This window comes from Clarias gariepinus, chromosome 1 (genome assembly GCF_024256425.1).
Source record: "Clarias gariepinus isolate MV-2021 ecotype Netherlands chromosome 1, CGAR_prim_01v2, whole genome shotgun sequence".
NCBI classification, from domain to species: Eukaryota; Metazoa; Chordata; class Actinopteri; order Siluriformes; family Clariidae; genus Clarias; species Clarias gariepinus.
The window spans coordinates 39,340,257-39,356,692 of NC_071100.1; the positions used below are offsets into that span (position 1 = coordinate 39,340,257).

Consider the following 16,436-nt stretch of genomic DNA (forward strand, 5'->3'; position numbering starts at 1 on the left):
TATTGGCACCCTCAACATAATATTTGGTTGCACACCCTTTGAAAAAAAAAAAAACTAAAACCAGTCGCTTTCTATAACCATCAATAAGCTTTTTACACCTCTCACCTGGAATTTTGAAGCTTTCTTCCTTTGCATCCTGCTCCAGGTCTCTCATATTGGAAGGGCACCTTTTCCCAACAGCAATTTTAAGATCTCTCCACAGGTGTTCAATGGGATTTCAATCTGGACTTTTCATGCAACATGTATTAATGCAATACTTTTAATCCTGCGAGAAAAACTTGATTTTCTGTCAAAATTTCAGGGGTGCCAACAATTTTGGCCATAACTGTATATACATCTCTGTGTAGAAATGATTTTTTTTGTATCGGATTTGAGAGTGTATTAGATTAATAATATGACTAGATAATTAAGAAAATGGATTTAGAGTGACAGGAGGTTGAAATTTTCAGGCCATTTTAGAGGCACTATTTTTTAATATGCAATGTCATAGGTGTATAAACTCCGGTACCTTTTTGTATGAGTGACGTGAAATCTGTATGTAGTAGGAATGAGAAAGAAAATATTGCTGTTTTTTTGTTTTGTTTGTTTGTTTTTTCATTCTCATGTCCGTTGCAGTATTTAACAAAAAAAAAAGATTTAATTTGGGCGTTTATTTTTCAGAATGTACATTATTGAGATCAGTATATTAATTAAGCACCATAAATTCCAATTGATCATCCCTGCACTGTCCTATACTATTGTATTGTACTATAAGTTTCTGCACAAGTATTTATAAAATCTACAGCATTAATTTATATATGATTTTGTTTGTGATGACGACGAGCAATGTCCGGTCATGCTCCTTTTGTATTACTGCTTGATCCGAAGCAGAGGAAATGCACAGTAGACCTTCAGTTCAGACCTTGCCAGTTCAGGCAATGAGGGCAGTTTATTCCACAGTGATTAAAGGGTGACAATGTGGTTCAAGAGTTTTCATTCTGTTCTTTCTACATATAGGTCTTAAGTAGGAGTGTACCAGCAAATAGTTTTTTGGGGAGAAAAAGAGTGGAGACTAATAAAAATGGACTTAAAATACATCATAGTGAATAAAGGGTGTCTCGCTGGTCTCTATTCACAAAGCAAAATGTCTTCCAAAATTCTTCACTTTTATTTTACATTTTTTTGTTAGTTGAGCCTTTGACAAAGAATAATACATTTAATTAATTCATATGACTCATGGCATTTATGGTACAAAGATAATTTAAAGGAACAAATCAAAATGAGCACTGTCCAACCATTTTACCAACAGGGTCATGGTTCGATTCCCGGCTTTGTGTGCATGGTGTTTTCATGTTCTCCCTGTACTTGGTGGGTTTCCTCCCAGAGTCCAGTTTGCAGATTAGGCTAATTTCCATTCCTAAATTGCCCATACTGTGTGAGGGTGTGGATAGGAACCCTATCCAGGGTGTACCCCACCTCGTGCCCCAAGTCTCCTGAGATAGGCTCCAGGCCCTCCATGACCCTGAATACAGGATAAAGTGGTAAAGCTGATAAGTGAAAGAAAGTGGTGAAATTCGAAATGCAGTTCTGTACATACGTAACACTAGATGTTCATTTTGAGTTCATTGTGATTTAGAGAGATAACTGAGTGTTTACAAAGAAATGGGATCATATATAGCAGGTTCCCAACCCCTGTCTGAGATGACCCCCCTGTCCTGCACAGTGTTCAATTCAGGCTGATTAGTTAAATCAGTATTAAAAATCTGGAACAGTAAAATACTAAAAAGTGGTTCCTCAAGGACCAGGGCTGAAAATCTCATTGGCACAGGTTATATGTTGTATGCACAGGTTTGTGACTGGCACTGAGGATGCCAGTGACTGAGTACTTTACATGGGCCTGGGGTTAAGGGGGCCAAACAGCAGCAACATGGCTTTGCCAGGGCTCGAACCCTCAACCTTCTGATTAGCACCTCAGAGCCTCAACTGCCTGAGCATGGTTAGAAAGCAACGATGTGCACGATTTATTGTAAATAAAGTTACATTCTGCTAAAAACTGTAGACCTTCGGGACACCCTGTATAATGAAACATAATGTCCAATTCTTACAAATAGCTCACAAATAGCTCCAAATATTGCATTTCTTCTCCCAACCATAACCAAATATTCTTGTGTCCTATTTGGTATTTGAAACGTGTTTTAATACTCATTGTAGTGCAACACTGCCCTCTAGTGAGTGGCTGAGGTTTTGCAATGACCCTGATCCTGTTGAACAGATCAGCAGATGTAATGGGTGTGAATCTTTACTGGGCATGTGGCCTGGAGATCTATCCCAACCTGGAGTAACCATCGTAGCTGCATAGTATCGCTCTCATTTCTTTTAAAGGCCGCCTTTATATACAGTTAATACATTTTTAACCAATGTCAAAAACAATTTGTCAAACAAATTAAGAATTTTGGTAATAGTCTTGTCAGGAGTACTTCTCAGCTGGGAGTTGAGTGTCACAGCCACCAGATGATAGGGGTCAATCACTGCTATTTATACTGATATCAACCAAACGAGAACGTGTTCCCTGTTTGCTCTGTTTGACCAAATTGTTTTTGAAAAACAGGGTCAAGTTATGTAATGTGAACAAAGCTATTCATATATAGAAATATATACATTATATATGTTAGCTAATCATTTACAAGTTAGCTTTCCGACTGTAAGTTAGATCAATGGAAACCTTTATCATGGTCATATTTTGACATCATCGTATACGTAATTCTAAACACTACATGCATTACAAACCTGAATTTGGTGTCTTATTTGTTCATTTATCAATCACAAATATAGCAACTCCAAGGCAGGGGAAAATTGGATTTAAAGATTCCATTCTAGTTGCACTGAAAAAATAACCCTAAACTAATCTACTTAAAGAAAAAACAGCATTACTGAAATAGTTTTAAAGTATATTAAATTTACAGATGAGATAAAGTATCACTATGGTGGTTTGCATCATCCCCTTCTGTCTCAGTTTCTTCACCTTGGGTAATATTCACTTGCAGTGTTTAAACACAAGCTTCATCATGATCTTCATCATCATCAGTCAGGCTTTTTTACTTTGGTGGAAAAATAATAGCTGATTGATTTAGTAAGGTCTATCTGTTAGGCAATTATCTGCATTAATGTATTTTTTATTGAGCTGTTTAAATATTTTACAGCTGTCCACTCAATCTGCTGTAACGCGTTTAAATGCAGGAACATCATAGGCAACTGGTATCTGATTACAAACTGAACTGGTTAGGATTATGTGCATTTTGCTTTGGCATATAGCTATTCAAGAACATGATCAATATGGCATTCACCGTAGTAAAAAAAAATCGCATTTAGCTAGCAAGGTTTTATAGCTTCTTATACAGCGTGCTTTTTACAAACAGACAATATACAATATTTTCTTAATTAATAGATGCCAATGCACAGTCTTCTCTAAAAGTATTCAGGCACCAAGGCTCATTTTAACTTAAACCATTTGGGTTTGAGATCTAAAGACAAATATGAGACGATGGATCAGACGTTTTTTTTTTACTTCCTGATATTTATATCTAGAATTGTTAAACAACTTTCAATACTTTGTATTATTGGCCGAAAGACTCACCTTTGGCTGTTTTTCAGAATTCAGACACAAAGAAATCTGACAGAATATTTTATGAATCAGTGAAAGTGTCAAACTGCCAGTAAGTCATTTTTATATCTAATCAGGTTGAGCCGCTATAAATCAGGTTCACTCAGGGAACCCATCACGGTTTTTATTCATATTGTGCATTGCATCTTAATTAACCTGCAGTGGGCCATCTGCTGGTTTTCTAGTATCCTAAAACGGTCCAATAAAATAACTGCCAAGCTTCCTTTAATTCATCCAGTGTGACTTTCTAAGAAATTTTGCTCCTTACTCAAAGTGAATGCTTAAAATTTGCAAAATAATGTGCTGACAGAGAAAGAAAATATAAAGCTTACAAATCGTAAAATATGTATAGACTAAATAGAGTAAATAATCTTATAATAAAAAAACAAGTAACAAAATTGACAAAATTCTTCCTGAGGCCCGGACTCTGTCTTTAACATTTAATTTTCTTCTCGCTGCCTCTCTCTATCAGTGCCTGATAACTGTGAACTTAATTATTGTCTTCAAACTGATTTATACCTAACAGTCCTCATATGTTTGCATAAGGAAATATAAGGACAATGAAGTTAGGAAACCTCTCACGTCTTTATATGAGGACATTCAGGTTTCAAAAGTTAAAATATCATCCAAGGGGTTTCATTATGATTTCCAAATACTTTCAGAGCTGGCTGCTACTACCCAGATACTAGACCAGAAAGAAATATACTAAAAGAATCTTTCACAGATGGCACTAAAATCTGAACATGGCCTTAGGTAGAATCCAGTTGCAGTGAGGGTCAAGGCTTTTCCCCTTCTGCCCAGTTGGCCCTGAGACAAAACCCTTTAATAGATCGCTCATAGTGCAACACACTCCTACCTCCCTCAGGCTCTCCCTCACCCAGCTGGCTCTTCTCATGCCTAAACATGGCTCTACGTCAAGGCACGCTTAAGGGAACCCTAAACACTTGATAGCACTGCCAAGGGATAATTCTACTTCCTAGAAGAATGCTTAGGGAGAAAAGTCTGAGAAAATCTATTTGCAAGTATAAAACAGGCTAGGTCATACCATTTGGAAATTTGGAGCAATATCTGGGTTGTGCTTAAAAAAGGTTACACCTGAAACAGGAATGCTGCCCTTTAACCCTTGATGTTAAAATTTTATATCCGTGCCTGTTTAGTACTCTAAATTCCCAAAGCCGTAGTTGTATTTGGATTTAAACTAATGTGAGTGTAATCCAAACTGGAAATGTATTAATTAATTAATTTATTTATTAATTTATTTTAATTGAATATGAACACTATTAATATTTCACCCTGAAAAACACTGAAAAAACTGGAGGTTGAAATGCCATCACTGTCAGTGTCAGAAGTGTGTGTGAATTCTAGCTCTAACGTTAATCATACTTTCCTCACCTTTATATACATTAATCAGGTTCATAACCGGTCTCACTTAGATTGTACATGTGTGTTACTGATTTAATCCCTTTTGTACAGTTGAGCTCTAAAGATGAGTTGTATGAATGAATGCTCCTACACACAAAATTACCACCATCCCAGTACTAATACATACCTTGAGTGTTAGCGAGGTGCCTTAAAAATATTGCATTTCCTGTTTAAATCAATCTTAGCTTAATTTAAAACACAGTGTGTTTGTTATAATGCATTGATATTGCGTTACATTCTGTTACACACCAAGGGAGCTTTCTAAATTGGCAGGCAATATGACTAACAGGCACGCAGAGACTCCCTCTGTCCTGATTGGCTGGATTAGTCAGGGGATTTAAAGCCAGCGGAAGCCATCAGAATTGATCTGTGGGGGTTTCCTTAAAGGCAGTGGTGAAATCAGTGAGGAGTGCAAGAGATAAAAGGTTTGGTTAATATGAACTGCAAGTGAAGCTCAGATCCAGTCTAACAGTTCCGTAGCTATGTAAATCATTGTAATAGTAGGGTGGATTATATACTGTATATAAATATATATATATATATATATATATGTGTGTGTGTGTGTGTGTGTGTGTGTGTTTGATTATCAACCATCCAAAAAACCCTTGGGAGAAACGTTTTTATTGAGTATATCTATGCCAGGAAAGAATCAGATGTCGTATTTTATATCATTTAATTGCCAGAGCCGATCAGCAAGAACTCCTCTTAAACAGACCAGACGTGGGACTCAAACCCTTGACCCTGGAGGACCGGGGCCACAGTACTATCCACTACGCCACTTAATATCTTACTGATAATGTCACATTACTTATGTAAATAAAGCTCCACCACCTCTAAATCACTAAAGCACACAATTTATTCACTTTCACTATTTGGTCATAATTATATATTTTTTTGTTAAGTATTTGTATTGTTTTATAAAATAACACTTTTGATGCAGACCCTACACGGAAGGTTAAACACTGTGCCAAGATAATAGCAATAGACATTGGGCAAAGACAACTTGATCAAATATATATATATTTTTTATAAATGAATGAAATAAAATAATACTACTAGTAATACTGCTAACAATAATTTTAAAATAATAATAAATACTACTACTACTTATAATAATAATAATAATGAGAATGAAATTAATAAAAATGAGAATGGAACATGAGTTTATTGTTTATTTTGGTTTTCTTCAGGGTCTCTGATTTTCTTTGTCCCTCCTAAAATCAAGAATTTATGTGGATATGAATGTACTGTATGTGTAAATAGTCCCCTGCATTGCTTACCACAAAACAAAGCTACTGCTGAATGAATAAGATTAATATGGTTAGAGTATGTTACCAAAAGAAATTACAGGAAATGTATTCATTATATAAGTTTTCATTAATAAATAATTCATTTTAAAATATTACAAATATACTGATATGATAAAAGCACCTCCACTGTTCATGTTTTTTTAAAGTGCAGTATACAATAAGGCAGCATGGTGCCTTAGTGGTTAGTGCCATCGCCTAGCATCTCCAGGGTCAGGGTTCGATTCATGCCTCGGGTCTGAGTGCATGGAGTTGGTATCTTCTCCCCGTGCTTGGTGGGTTTCCTCCAGGTACTCCAGTTTCTTACCACAGTCCAAAGACATGCAGATTTTAATTGCCGCTCCTAAATTGCCTGTATTGTATGTGTCCTGTAATAGATTGGCACCCTGTCCAGGATGTACCCTGCCTTGTGCCCTCCTGAGATTGGCTCCAGGCCCACCCTGCGACCCTGCAGACAGAATAAAGCGGTATAGACCATAAGTGAGTGAATATACAAAGAGTAGTGAGTTTCTCCAGTAGAGGGCGATCCAAACCACTGTTCACACGGACATCGCTCTCCTTGAACCTAAATTGTAGGGTATGTTGAGGTAAAGTACCCATGATGATGTCAGGCTTTAAAGCAATTTTAAATCCCACCATGTTTATGATATAGTCAATTATGTAAATATGATTCTTTTTAAATCTAATTAAAACAGCTAGTTTTGAATTTTCGTATCTTAAATATGTAATATGAGCATATTTATATTATAAACTTATATATTATATATTCATTTAAAAACATCAGATTTTTTTTGTCAGGTCAGTGTTTGAGTAACAGGTTTGTCTGTTTGAGTCACAGGTTTGTCTGTTTGAGTCACAGGTTTGTCTGTTTGAGTCAGCATCGCTGTCACTGCGCCCGGCCACACAACCTGTAGTTTTCTCGAAACTCCGCCCACTCGGAACACGCACTCGATCCTCCGCGAAACAAAGTAGTTCCGTCTATAACAGGGTTTTAATGAAACTATATGATTACACAAATCAAAAGACTTTGTCCGATATCGTTTGGTGATTAATATGGCTCAATAAGGAGGACAGAACGCTCGGTTTGCTTCTTATTTTGCTTTACTACGCCATGATCATTTGGCGGGAAACGGCAGTGTGTGGCGTAGTGATACACTGAGAAATCCTGTGCAGGATTAAAAGGCGCCGGCTTGTGGGAGTTTCACAGTGAATGGTGACCGGCAGGAGAAATCACAGCGCGCTGAGTGTCGAACAGAAGTTCGCTAGGAACAGACCGGTGCGGTGAAGTTTAAAGCCCCGGGATTATTATTTTCACTCAACTTGGACGCTGTGTGAATATTTTTTTTCCTTCGTGTTTCTCTTCAGACACTGCACCGGTGAGGACATCACTTCAACGCTATAATTGCATGACATTTAGCTAGTTCAGTGTTTATTAACTGTTTGACAAGCTGTCAATGAATGACCTTCTGACCATTTCAACTGTGCATGCAAACTAAATTAAGACACTTAGTCAGTGGTAGTGTAAAGATGATCCTGACTTTTTATTTATTTTTTAACTCACACTCTTCTTTTTTTTCCCTTGAAGGCAGGCACCATGCCGCTGAACGTGGCCAGCAAGAACTACGACTATGACTACGACTCGTACCAGCCCTACTTTTACTTCGACACGGAGGAGGAGGACTTCTACACGGCGCAGCAGCAGCAGGGCCAGCCGCCGGCTCCCAGTGAGGACATCTGGAAGAAGTTCGAGCTCCTGCCCACTCCTCCTCTGTCACCGAGCCGGCGCTCGTCCTTCTCCAGTTCGTTCCCGTCTACCGCGGATCAGCTCGAGATGGTCACCGAGTTTCTCGGGGACGACGCGGTGAACCAGAGCTTCATTTGCGACTCGGATTCGTCGCAGTCCTTCCTCAAGTCCATCATCATCCAGGACTGCATGTGGAGCGGCTTCTCGGCTGCGGCGAAGCTGGAGAGGGTGGTCTCGGAGCGCCTAGCGTCTCTCAGGGCGGCCCGGAGAGCCTCGACTCCCAAACCCGAGAGCCCCGAGGACTCCGTCTCAAACGCCGGCTACTTACAGGACGTTAACATGAACTCCGTTTCGGAGTGTATCGATCCTTCTGTGGTCTTTCCTTACCCGCTTTCTGAGTGTGTGAAGTTTAGTAAGGAGTGTGAGAGCTCTCTAATGGACACTCCACCCAACAGCGGCAGCAGTAGTAGCGACAGTGAGTCCGGTAAGTCTTTACGACATGATTACACACTGGTGTTATAATTTAAAAAGAAAATCGAACGTTTAACGGTTATTATATTTGATCGTGCAGTGTAACGTTAAACCGTTAACGCTTTAGTGCTTGATTAAGGGGGCGTGGTCTGGTCTGCTGCTTGTCTGGACTGAATAAACGGAATTTCAGGCGTTTACTGGAGTGGGTGTGGCTTTGATTTAGACTTGGGATTTAACGTATCCCTTTCCTCCCTTTTTGTTTCTACAGATGACGACGAGGTTGAAGAGGACGATGAGGAAGAGGACGAGGAGGAAATCGACGTCGTGACGGTAGATAAAAGGAAATCGGCGAAGAAATGCGACTCGAGCCCGGTTGTACTAAAGCGGTGTCACGTGACCAGCCAGCAGCACAACTACGCAGCACAGCCGTGCACGAGGACGGAGCAGCCGGCTGTCAAACGGCTCCGCTTCGACAACGGCAGCGGCTCGCGGGCGCACAGACATATCAGCGCGAGCCGCAAGTGCACGAGTCCTAAAGCGTCAGACTCTGAGGATAACGACAAGCGTCGGACTCACAACGTGCTCGAGCGGCAGCGGCGCAACGAGCTCAAGCTGAGCTTCTTCGCGCTGCGCGACGAGGTCCCGGCCGTGGCGAACAACGAGAAGGCAGCCAAGGTGGTCATCTTAAAAAAGGCAACGGAGTTCATTGAGGGCCTGCAGACTGAAGAGCGAAAGCTCCTGCACTCGAAAGAGCAGCTCAGAAAGAAGTGTGAGCACTTAAAAAGGAGACTAGAAATGCTGAGCAGCTCCTGAGCCGCTCTGGACTGGGACTTTTTAAAGCCCTTGAGTTGTTTGACTTTGATGGTGCTGCACTAATAGGACTTGAACTCTTGCACCCCATCATGGCTGCAGAACTTGACCTTAATGTATTTACACTGCCTCGTTTGGCTTGGTCTCGGACTGTTTGTATTTAATTTTATATTTAGCAAATGGACAGCAGTTTCCCTCACTGTTGGTCTTAACTTAATGCTTTTTGGGTTATTTTGTAATTTTTGTACATATTTCCAGATATATTAAGATACTGTAATTTGTCAATCATAAATACATTTCTTTATAAATTGCATTTGATTAAGTATGTCTTGCTTAGTCTTTTTTCAAAAAAAAAAAAAAAATCATTTGATACTAAAAGGCACTTGAAGCCATGTCTGTATACCATGCTTAGTCTTCTTGAGGTTATTCTTGTGCGATTACCCGGAGTCCCCTTTAAATGGAAGTTGAGTCATTGTTCACTTGATTCAAGGCTGTCAATCATGGATTGCTATTGTAGAAATCAAACTGTTACTAATCTTGGCATCTTGACTTGCTGTCATATCATGTGCTGTTTGGAGTAAACTCGCATGAAGTGGTGGGAGGCTGAGTAGAATGGGTACTGTAAGGTTGGACTGGGTCTGACTTTTGGGGTCACAGTCAGTCATGATTAACATCCGTCATGAATCTGGGGGTCATTGGATTGGTGTCCAGGAATTGTATTCTGACTCTTAAGGCCTTTTAAAATGCCATGCTGTAGTCCATATTCTAATTGGTTTTTTATCTTGAAGTGCTTAGTACACTTAAAGATGTATTCACCATGCCCCAAACCCTTAAATTTGTTCTTGATAAGGGCTTGAGTAGCAGTTTGTTACAATGCTGTACTTTTAAAGACCAATAAAAATCCAAGCATGAGTCCTATTGTGAACAAATCAAAGTGACTTAGATGTGCTTTTACTTGATCATATTATAAATTCTATTATGCAATGTGTAACCAAGTTAAAGGACCTCAAATCTTTTTATGTTCGAAAGGAGTAATTGGATTTAAGCACCAGTGACCCACCCAGAATTATCCATAGTCATTGCTGCAGTTAGGACGGATTTGTTTTGAATCGGATGGTCACTTGTAGTTGCTTGGACAGGTTTGACTTGGCCTGAGCACCAACCCATCCTCTGGTCATTTATAGTGTACTAATAGTCTCCCGTAACTGCCTTTAATGAGTTAGAAAAATGATCCTGGTCTTAGACTTTAAAACGTCACACGGCTGTTTATGACTTGCAATACCTACAAATGTCCTACTGAAAATCTGGCAAAAGTTTTACATCAGTCATTAGCCCATAGTGTGTTTAGATTTGATTTCCAGACAATGAGGCATAGCCATGGTACCCATGTTTTCCATTTGTGTGAATGAGACTATAGTTTTAAAGACTACTACTTTGCATTTGCAAGATGTGAACCTGTTAATTCGTATGTCTCCAATGAGGCTGAATTTATTTTTTCAAAGATTTCAGTGCAGAAGTGATGCACAGATTTAACACGTACATGAGTTAAGGTTGTTAAAAGAAATGATAAAGTAGGTCAAATAATTAATTATTTCATGTGATGAGTTAACATTTATCAAGTCCTGTTTCTGCCTGTACTGAAAGTCGACCTGTTAATGCTATAAAAATCAAAGCTTGTCAAATTAACTAGAAGGTTTTGCTTAAAAAGTTTATTAGACATGAGCAAAACACAAGCTGTGCTGTCATAAAGTGAACCTTTTAAAGGCCAAAAGCCTTACAACTTCTATCACCAGTGTAAAAAAACACTTTCCTGGCCATTTGTCTCACTGGATGGCTAAATAAGCATTAAAGCACTTAGTCTTAGCCAATAAACTAAAGTTCTAACAAGTTAGAGTGACCATGTAAGATTTCGTAATGCACGAAAAGTCTAAGGATATTTACATTACAGGTATATGCATGTTTCTTATACATACCTTACCAACCTGTACCAAGATTTTAAATTGGACTCAGGAGCTTGATCCAGAGTTTTTGATATATAAAGGCAAAAATCAAGGTGACAAGTCTCTGAGAAACAGTGGGAAAAGCACACTAATCAACTACCTTTGTGAAACCTGTATAGCCCCATACAGCTACATTATAATTTTCAATAAGCTACTCAAGAGATTTGGTCAGAATACCTATCATGCTACCATGACGTGAGAAAGCATGACCTAAATATGGTTCATTAAGTCTGCATGAATTATAAGTGAGCTCCGTAGAGACATGGTTTGCCAAATTTGGAGTGGAAAAAACTTGAGCGCGCAGTGAGCCTAACACGACTGAGATGCTGCACCCCAAGTCCACTCAAGGTCTCCTTCCCCAAGATCAGTGCCTGTTTTGTACAGCCATACACCAAAATCTAGTGGAAAGCTTTCCCAGAACAAAAAGTGGAGACTAAATCTGAAATTGGATGTTCCAGATACACTTATGGGTTAGGTTTCTGAGAGTAGTCAGGTGTCCAGGAACCTTTGGCCATACAGTGTATTGGGGTAATACCCATGTGGTTATGTGATTCTTTCACAAGCCCCGAAAAAGCCTGTTGTCTTGTTTTACCAAAAACAGGACAAAGGGCCCACTAAGGGCCAAGTCAGACATTTTACAATAGTGGTCCAGGTTAGACCCAAATAATACATGGGCGGGGCAAAATAGGATTCCTTTGAAACATAAAAGACACACAATCAACATAGGTGTATGCTAATTAATAATACATTTATTATCAATAGCCCACACATGCCACATGTGTGGCGTAGTGGTTTGCACTGTGGCCTCGGACGTCTAGGCTTGAGGCATTTCCGCCTTCAGGTCAGTGTGTGTGGATTTGCGTGTTCTCCCTGTGGTTGGTGGGTTTCCTCCGGGTACTCCGGTTTCCTCCCACAGTCCAAAGACATGCGGCGTAGGTTGATTAGAGGTTCCAAATTGCCTGTAGTATGTGAATGAGTGTGTGTGCATGCCGAGTCTCCTGGGTGAGGGAGTTAATGAGTGAGCTAGCACTAGCTTAATTATGAACTAAAGAATTCCGGTCTTATGCATACAAACAATGAATATCGGTCTGGTAAAATAGTTTGATCAGTGTTGGTTAGTTATGGTTGGTGTGGCTGGGGAACAGTTAACTTCTTTGCTAGCTTAATAAAAGTGATTTTTTTGCGTCTTTTTGCGTTTTTATCTGGGTACCCTGGTTTTGTCCCACAGTCCAAAGACATGCAGATTTTGTTTACTAGCATTCCCAAATTGCCTGCAGTGTGTGTGCATGTGTGCCCTGCGATTGATAGGCATCCTGTCCAGCGAGTACCCTGCCTTGTGCCTGAATTCTCCAGGGATAGGCTCCTGTGACCCTGTACAGAATAAGCAGTACAGCCGGTGAATGAATGAACAATGATGAAATGTTCTACATTTGATACTGGACTGGGTTACAGTAATGTCAGAACAATTATTATAATAATAATAATAATCACTCATCGTCTATAACGCTTTATTCTGTATATAGGGTTGCGTGTGGCCTGGAGCAAATCACATAAGACTTAGGGCATTTGGTGGAGTTGATCCTGGACTGCCAATCCTTGCCAATCCTTTGCAGGGCACACACACATACACACTACATGCCAGTTAGCCAATTCTGTATGTCTTAGAACTGTGGGATGAAACCGGGGCACCAGGAGGAAGCCCACCAAGCATGGGAAGAACATGCGAATTCTGTGCGCACAGACCCAGGGTGGGAATTGAACCCGGACCCTGGAGGTGAGAGGCTGCAGTGCTAACAACTAAAGCCAAGGTGCTGCCACAATAATAATAATTATTTTTATTATCATATAATGATATTGTATAATAATAATAATAATAATAATTATTATTATTATTATGTCTTATAATAATAATAATTATTATTATTATGTCTTTCTGCCCCCCCCAAAAAAAGCTTAATTTTAAAATCTAGCCTAGGAGAAACGAGGACTTGTGAAGTCAGTGTGAAGCTCACCGTTTCCACTGTACATCTTTCTGTAGCCATGACGTCACCGGGTGTCACCGAGAGGCACTGCTGCTGCTGTGCGCGTGCTGTGCGCGCGCGTGTGTATGCGCCTGTGGCCGCGTGTGCGCGCGCGCGCGTTTGTGTGTGTGTGTGTCGAGGAGCACATGGACGACTTTGGACGAGATTTAGCAGGGCTGCTAATTAACACAGCCCATCGCCTGGGGCTAAATGGGCCACGCAAAACGCGTTTTAACACCGGAAACACGGCCACGGGGTCGTGTTTCATACCAGACGAGGATAAAAACGGTGAGTTTTAATTCTGTTTTTTTTGTTTTTTTTTTTAAAGCGACGTCTTTTGCTTTTCTTTTTTTAATAGCTAAACACAAACACATAAGACATAAATAAACGTCCTGTGTGCTCGTGCCGGGTTTGTGTAGGCTTGCTGTAAATAGGCTTAGTCTGTGCAATAAGGGGGAAAAAAGTCTTTTAAACAGTTTGGGAGATTTTTTTGACCAGTTAGCATGTAGCCCCTTTTAGAAATGCTTGTTTGTTTGTTTTTTGTTTGCATCATGTTGCAAATCTCCCATTTCATGGTACTGCATTGTTTATTTATGAAACATATGCTCATATATTCATTTTTATTTTTATTTTTTTTAACAGTTGCTTGTGGAAATGTTTGTAGAATTCATGCAGCCATTTTACCACAAACCCAGAGCAATATTCACAAAGTCATAAATAGGAGATAGAGGTCATAAACTGAACTAAAGACGTGTCTCCATGTGATAATAATCTCCAGCTGCTTCAGCTATGGCTGTCACCCGCAGCCCTTTATGACATGTGTCTGTGTGAGCATTGACCTTATAAATTATCTCCAGAAGATAGGCTATAATTAACTACGCCGCTGCCGAGAGCTTTACGGAGGATTTAAAAACCCGAGTCCTTCTGTACAGGTCACGACCTGCGGCCTGCTTCTTCCTAATAATGCGACGCATGACGCCGCCTTCGCCCCAAGCTTTGATGAACCGTGACAAAGTGGGGTCCCCAATAAATGAAGACTCAAGACTCATCGCCTTCCCTTTTCTTGACGCTGTACATCTCTTACTTGAGCACATGTTTACACAAGCAGGCACACGAGTTGCTCGTACCTCTTGACGCATGTGGGTCAAGTTCCATTGGGAAATCGTGGTAGCTGTGAATAGCTTCTAATGCTCCGTAATTAAACACCAATTAAATTAAGCACTTAAGATTGGGTGTTTTTCATGCATGTGTTAATAGCTTCTTCACTGGCAAAGTAAGCTACCCCCTTCCTACAGGGTTTTTTTTCTTTGTAAGGCCTACACTTTTAACATAACACAAGATATATGGTTTGTCTTGCATCGTTTTACGTCAAGCAGTAAACATGGACTACAGTAATTGCATGTAGGGATGGAGAACTGAAGAAAGATCAGACCACACATGCCCTTGGATGTCTCCAAGGAAACATTTGATCTAGTTTTTTGCACCATGTTATAAAAAATGTACATAAAATGGAGGAAACCTCTCTATTGTCGCTTCATCGCTTGTCATATACACTGTGTAAAAGCCATTGTGGCTTGTCTGCATCGTCTGAACATCCAGGCAGGGTCAAGGTCTTAAGCAAGTCAAGCGTAAGAAAAGGTCATTCAAGGTGAACTAGGGTCAGCAGAGCGCATGGTGCAGACGACTATGTCGAGTCTGAATAATCCTGTCACTATGCTGCTTGTAGCAAGTGCAGACATCATCATTTACTGTCTGAGGGACACCTCGGGGAGCTTTTGGCAGCTGCTGGAGCAGACGGAACTGATTTTGGCAGCGGCATGGTTGCTTTAGCTTTGATTAGATGAGCGCGGATGTCGAATTGAAATGATATGAGCATCGAGCCTAATGATTCAGGCTCTGTGGAGATGGGGGAGATTATACCTCTCTCAGCTGTTTGGTTTGATATATAGTAATTATACAGGATTGTGTTACTCGCGACCTGATTGCCAAATCTACTTTTAAATATTGCTCTTTAGGGGTGGGAATCAGCAGTCATCTACCGATATATTTTCACGATACCTAGGTGCCGATTTAATTAAAATTGTGATTCTATGAGTATCATGATTTTATAAATATCTTGATTTAGATTTTTCCCAATTTTGTTGCAATTTAATCGTTTAACCGGTAATTGAATGTAGCCTGTAATTTTCAGCCTCTTTTAAAAACCATGTGTAGCATTTAAAAAAACACAAAGTAACTACAAATACAAATATACTGTAAGTGTTTAACGTTTAGCTGAGCAACATGTATCTTTTTCATCTGATGTACAGTATTTATTTCTCAACAAACTTGACAAATAATTCACCCAGGAAAAGTGTGAATAGTTCAGAGTTCACCACCTGCAGGAAAGCCAAGAATGATGCGAGTTTATAAATTTAAAATTAGTTCTCTAACTTAATGAAAGCTGTTACAAATAAGTGATTCCACAATACCAACATTGCCATCGGTGTGCTTTCAAAAGCTATGTGATTTTTCTGCTAATTTTTTGTAATATAGTTTTTTTGTGATATTTTTGAGTGGTTGGAAATTGGAATTAACATTATTCCTTATGGGAAAATTTATATTGAAGTGCAAATTTTTACCTTAAGAATTTGCCTTCAGAATGCATAAAATTTCTATGTTGATTTTCTGCTTCATAGGAAATTAATTTTTTAAAAGTCAAAAAATGTCAGAACAGTCTGAGTGAAGAAATATAGTCTTGAGTGAAGATAGCCTTGTCCTTCTGTGTCCTGAGAAAACCCTGGAGCGAGGCCACAAGAGACTAGGCAACCTGCTTTCTTACAGGGTGAATGACCTGAAGAAGCCTGACATTCCTTGCTCTTTTTCTCTTTCACTCTGTCACTTACCTTCAGATCAATCCACTTAATAACATTTACTAGAATGTAATATATTGCAGATGTTCTTACCAAAGCTTAGAGAATCCTACTCCAAGTTAAGAAAAGTGAAAATCATTGTAAAAAAAAAAAAAAAAGTTATGGGCAG

The 16,436-nt window shown here is 39.5% G+C and overlaps 1 protein-coding gene and 1 long non-coding RNA gene across 3 annotated transcripts in view; both read left to right on the top strand.

The window, feature by feature from the left end:
• Positions 1 to 7,567: 7,567 nt before the first annotated feature.
• mycb (MYC proto-oncogene, bHLH transcription factor b) lies at positions 7,568 to 9,716 on the top strand. The gene is made up of 3 exons (XM_053505535.1): positions 7,568 to 7,745; positions 7,955 to 8,597; positions 8,853 to 9,716. Exons 2-3 carry the CDS (start codon positions 7,964 to 7,966, stop codon positions 9,395 to 9,397), a joined length of 1,179 nt encoding a protein of 392 aa, XP_053361510.1. The 5' UTR covers positions 7,568 to 7,745; positions 7,955 to 7,963; the 3' UTR covers positions 9,398 to 9,716.
• A 3,794-nt stretch (positions 9,717 to 13,510) lies between these two features.
• Positions 13,511 to 16,436, top strand: part of LOC128517964 (uncharacterized) — a 79,041-nt gene continuing 76,115 nt past the window's right edge. For both annotated transcript variants that reach the window (XR_008357547.1, XR_008357546.1), the window contains exon 1: positions 13,511 to 13,703. This is a non-coding gene — a long non-coding RNA (uncharacterized LOC128517964). The remainder of the gene's footprint in view (positions 13,704 to 16,436) is intronic.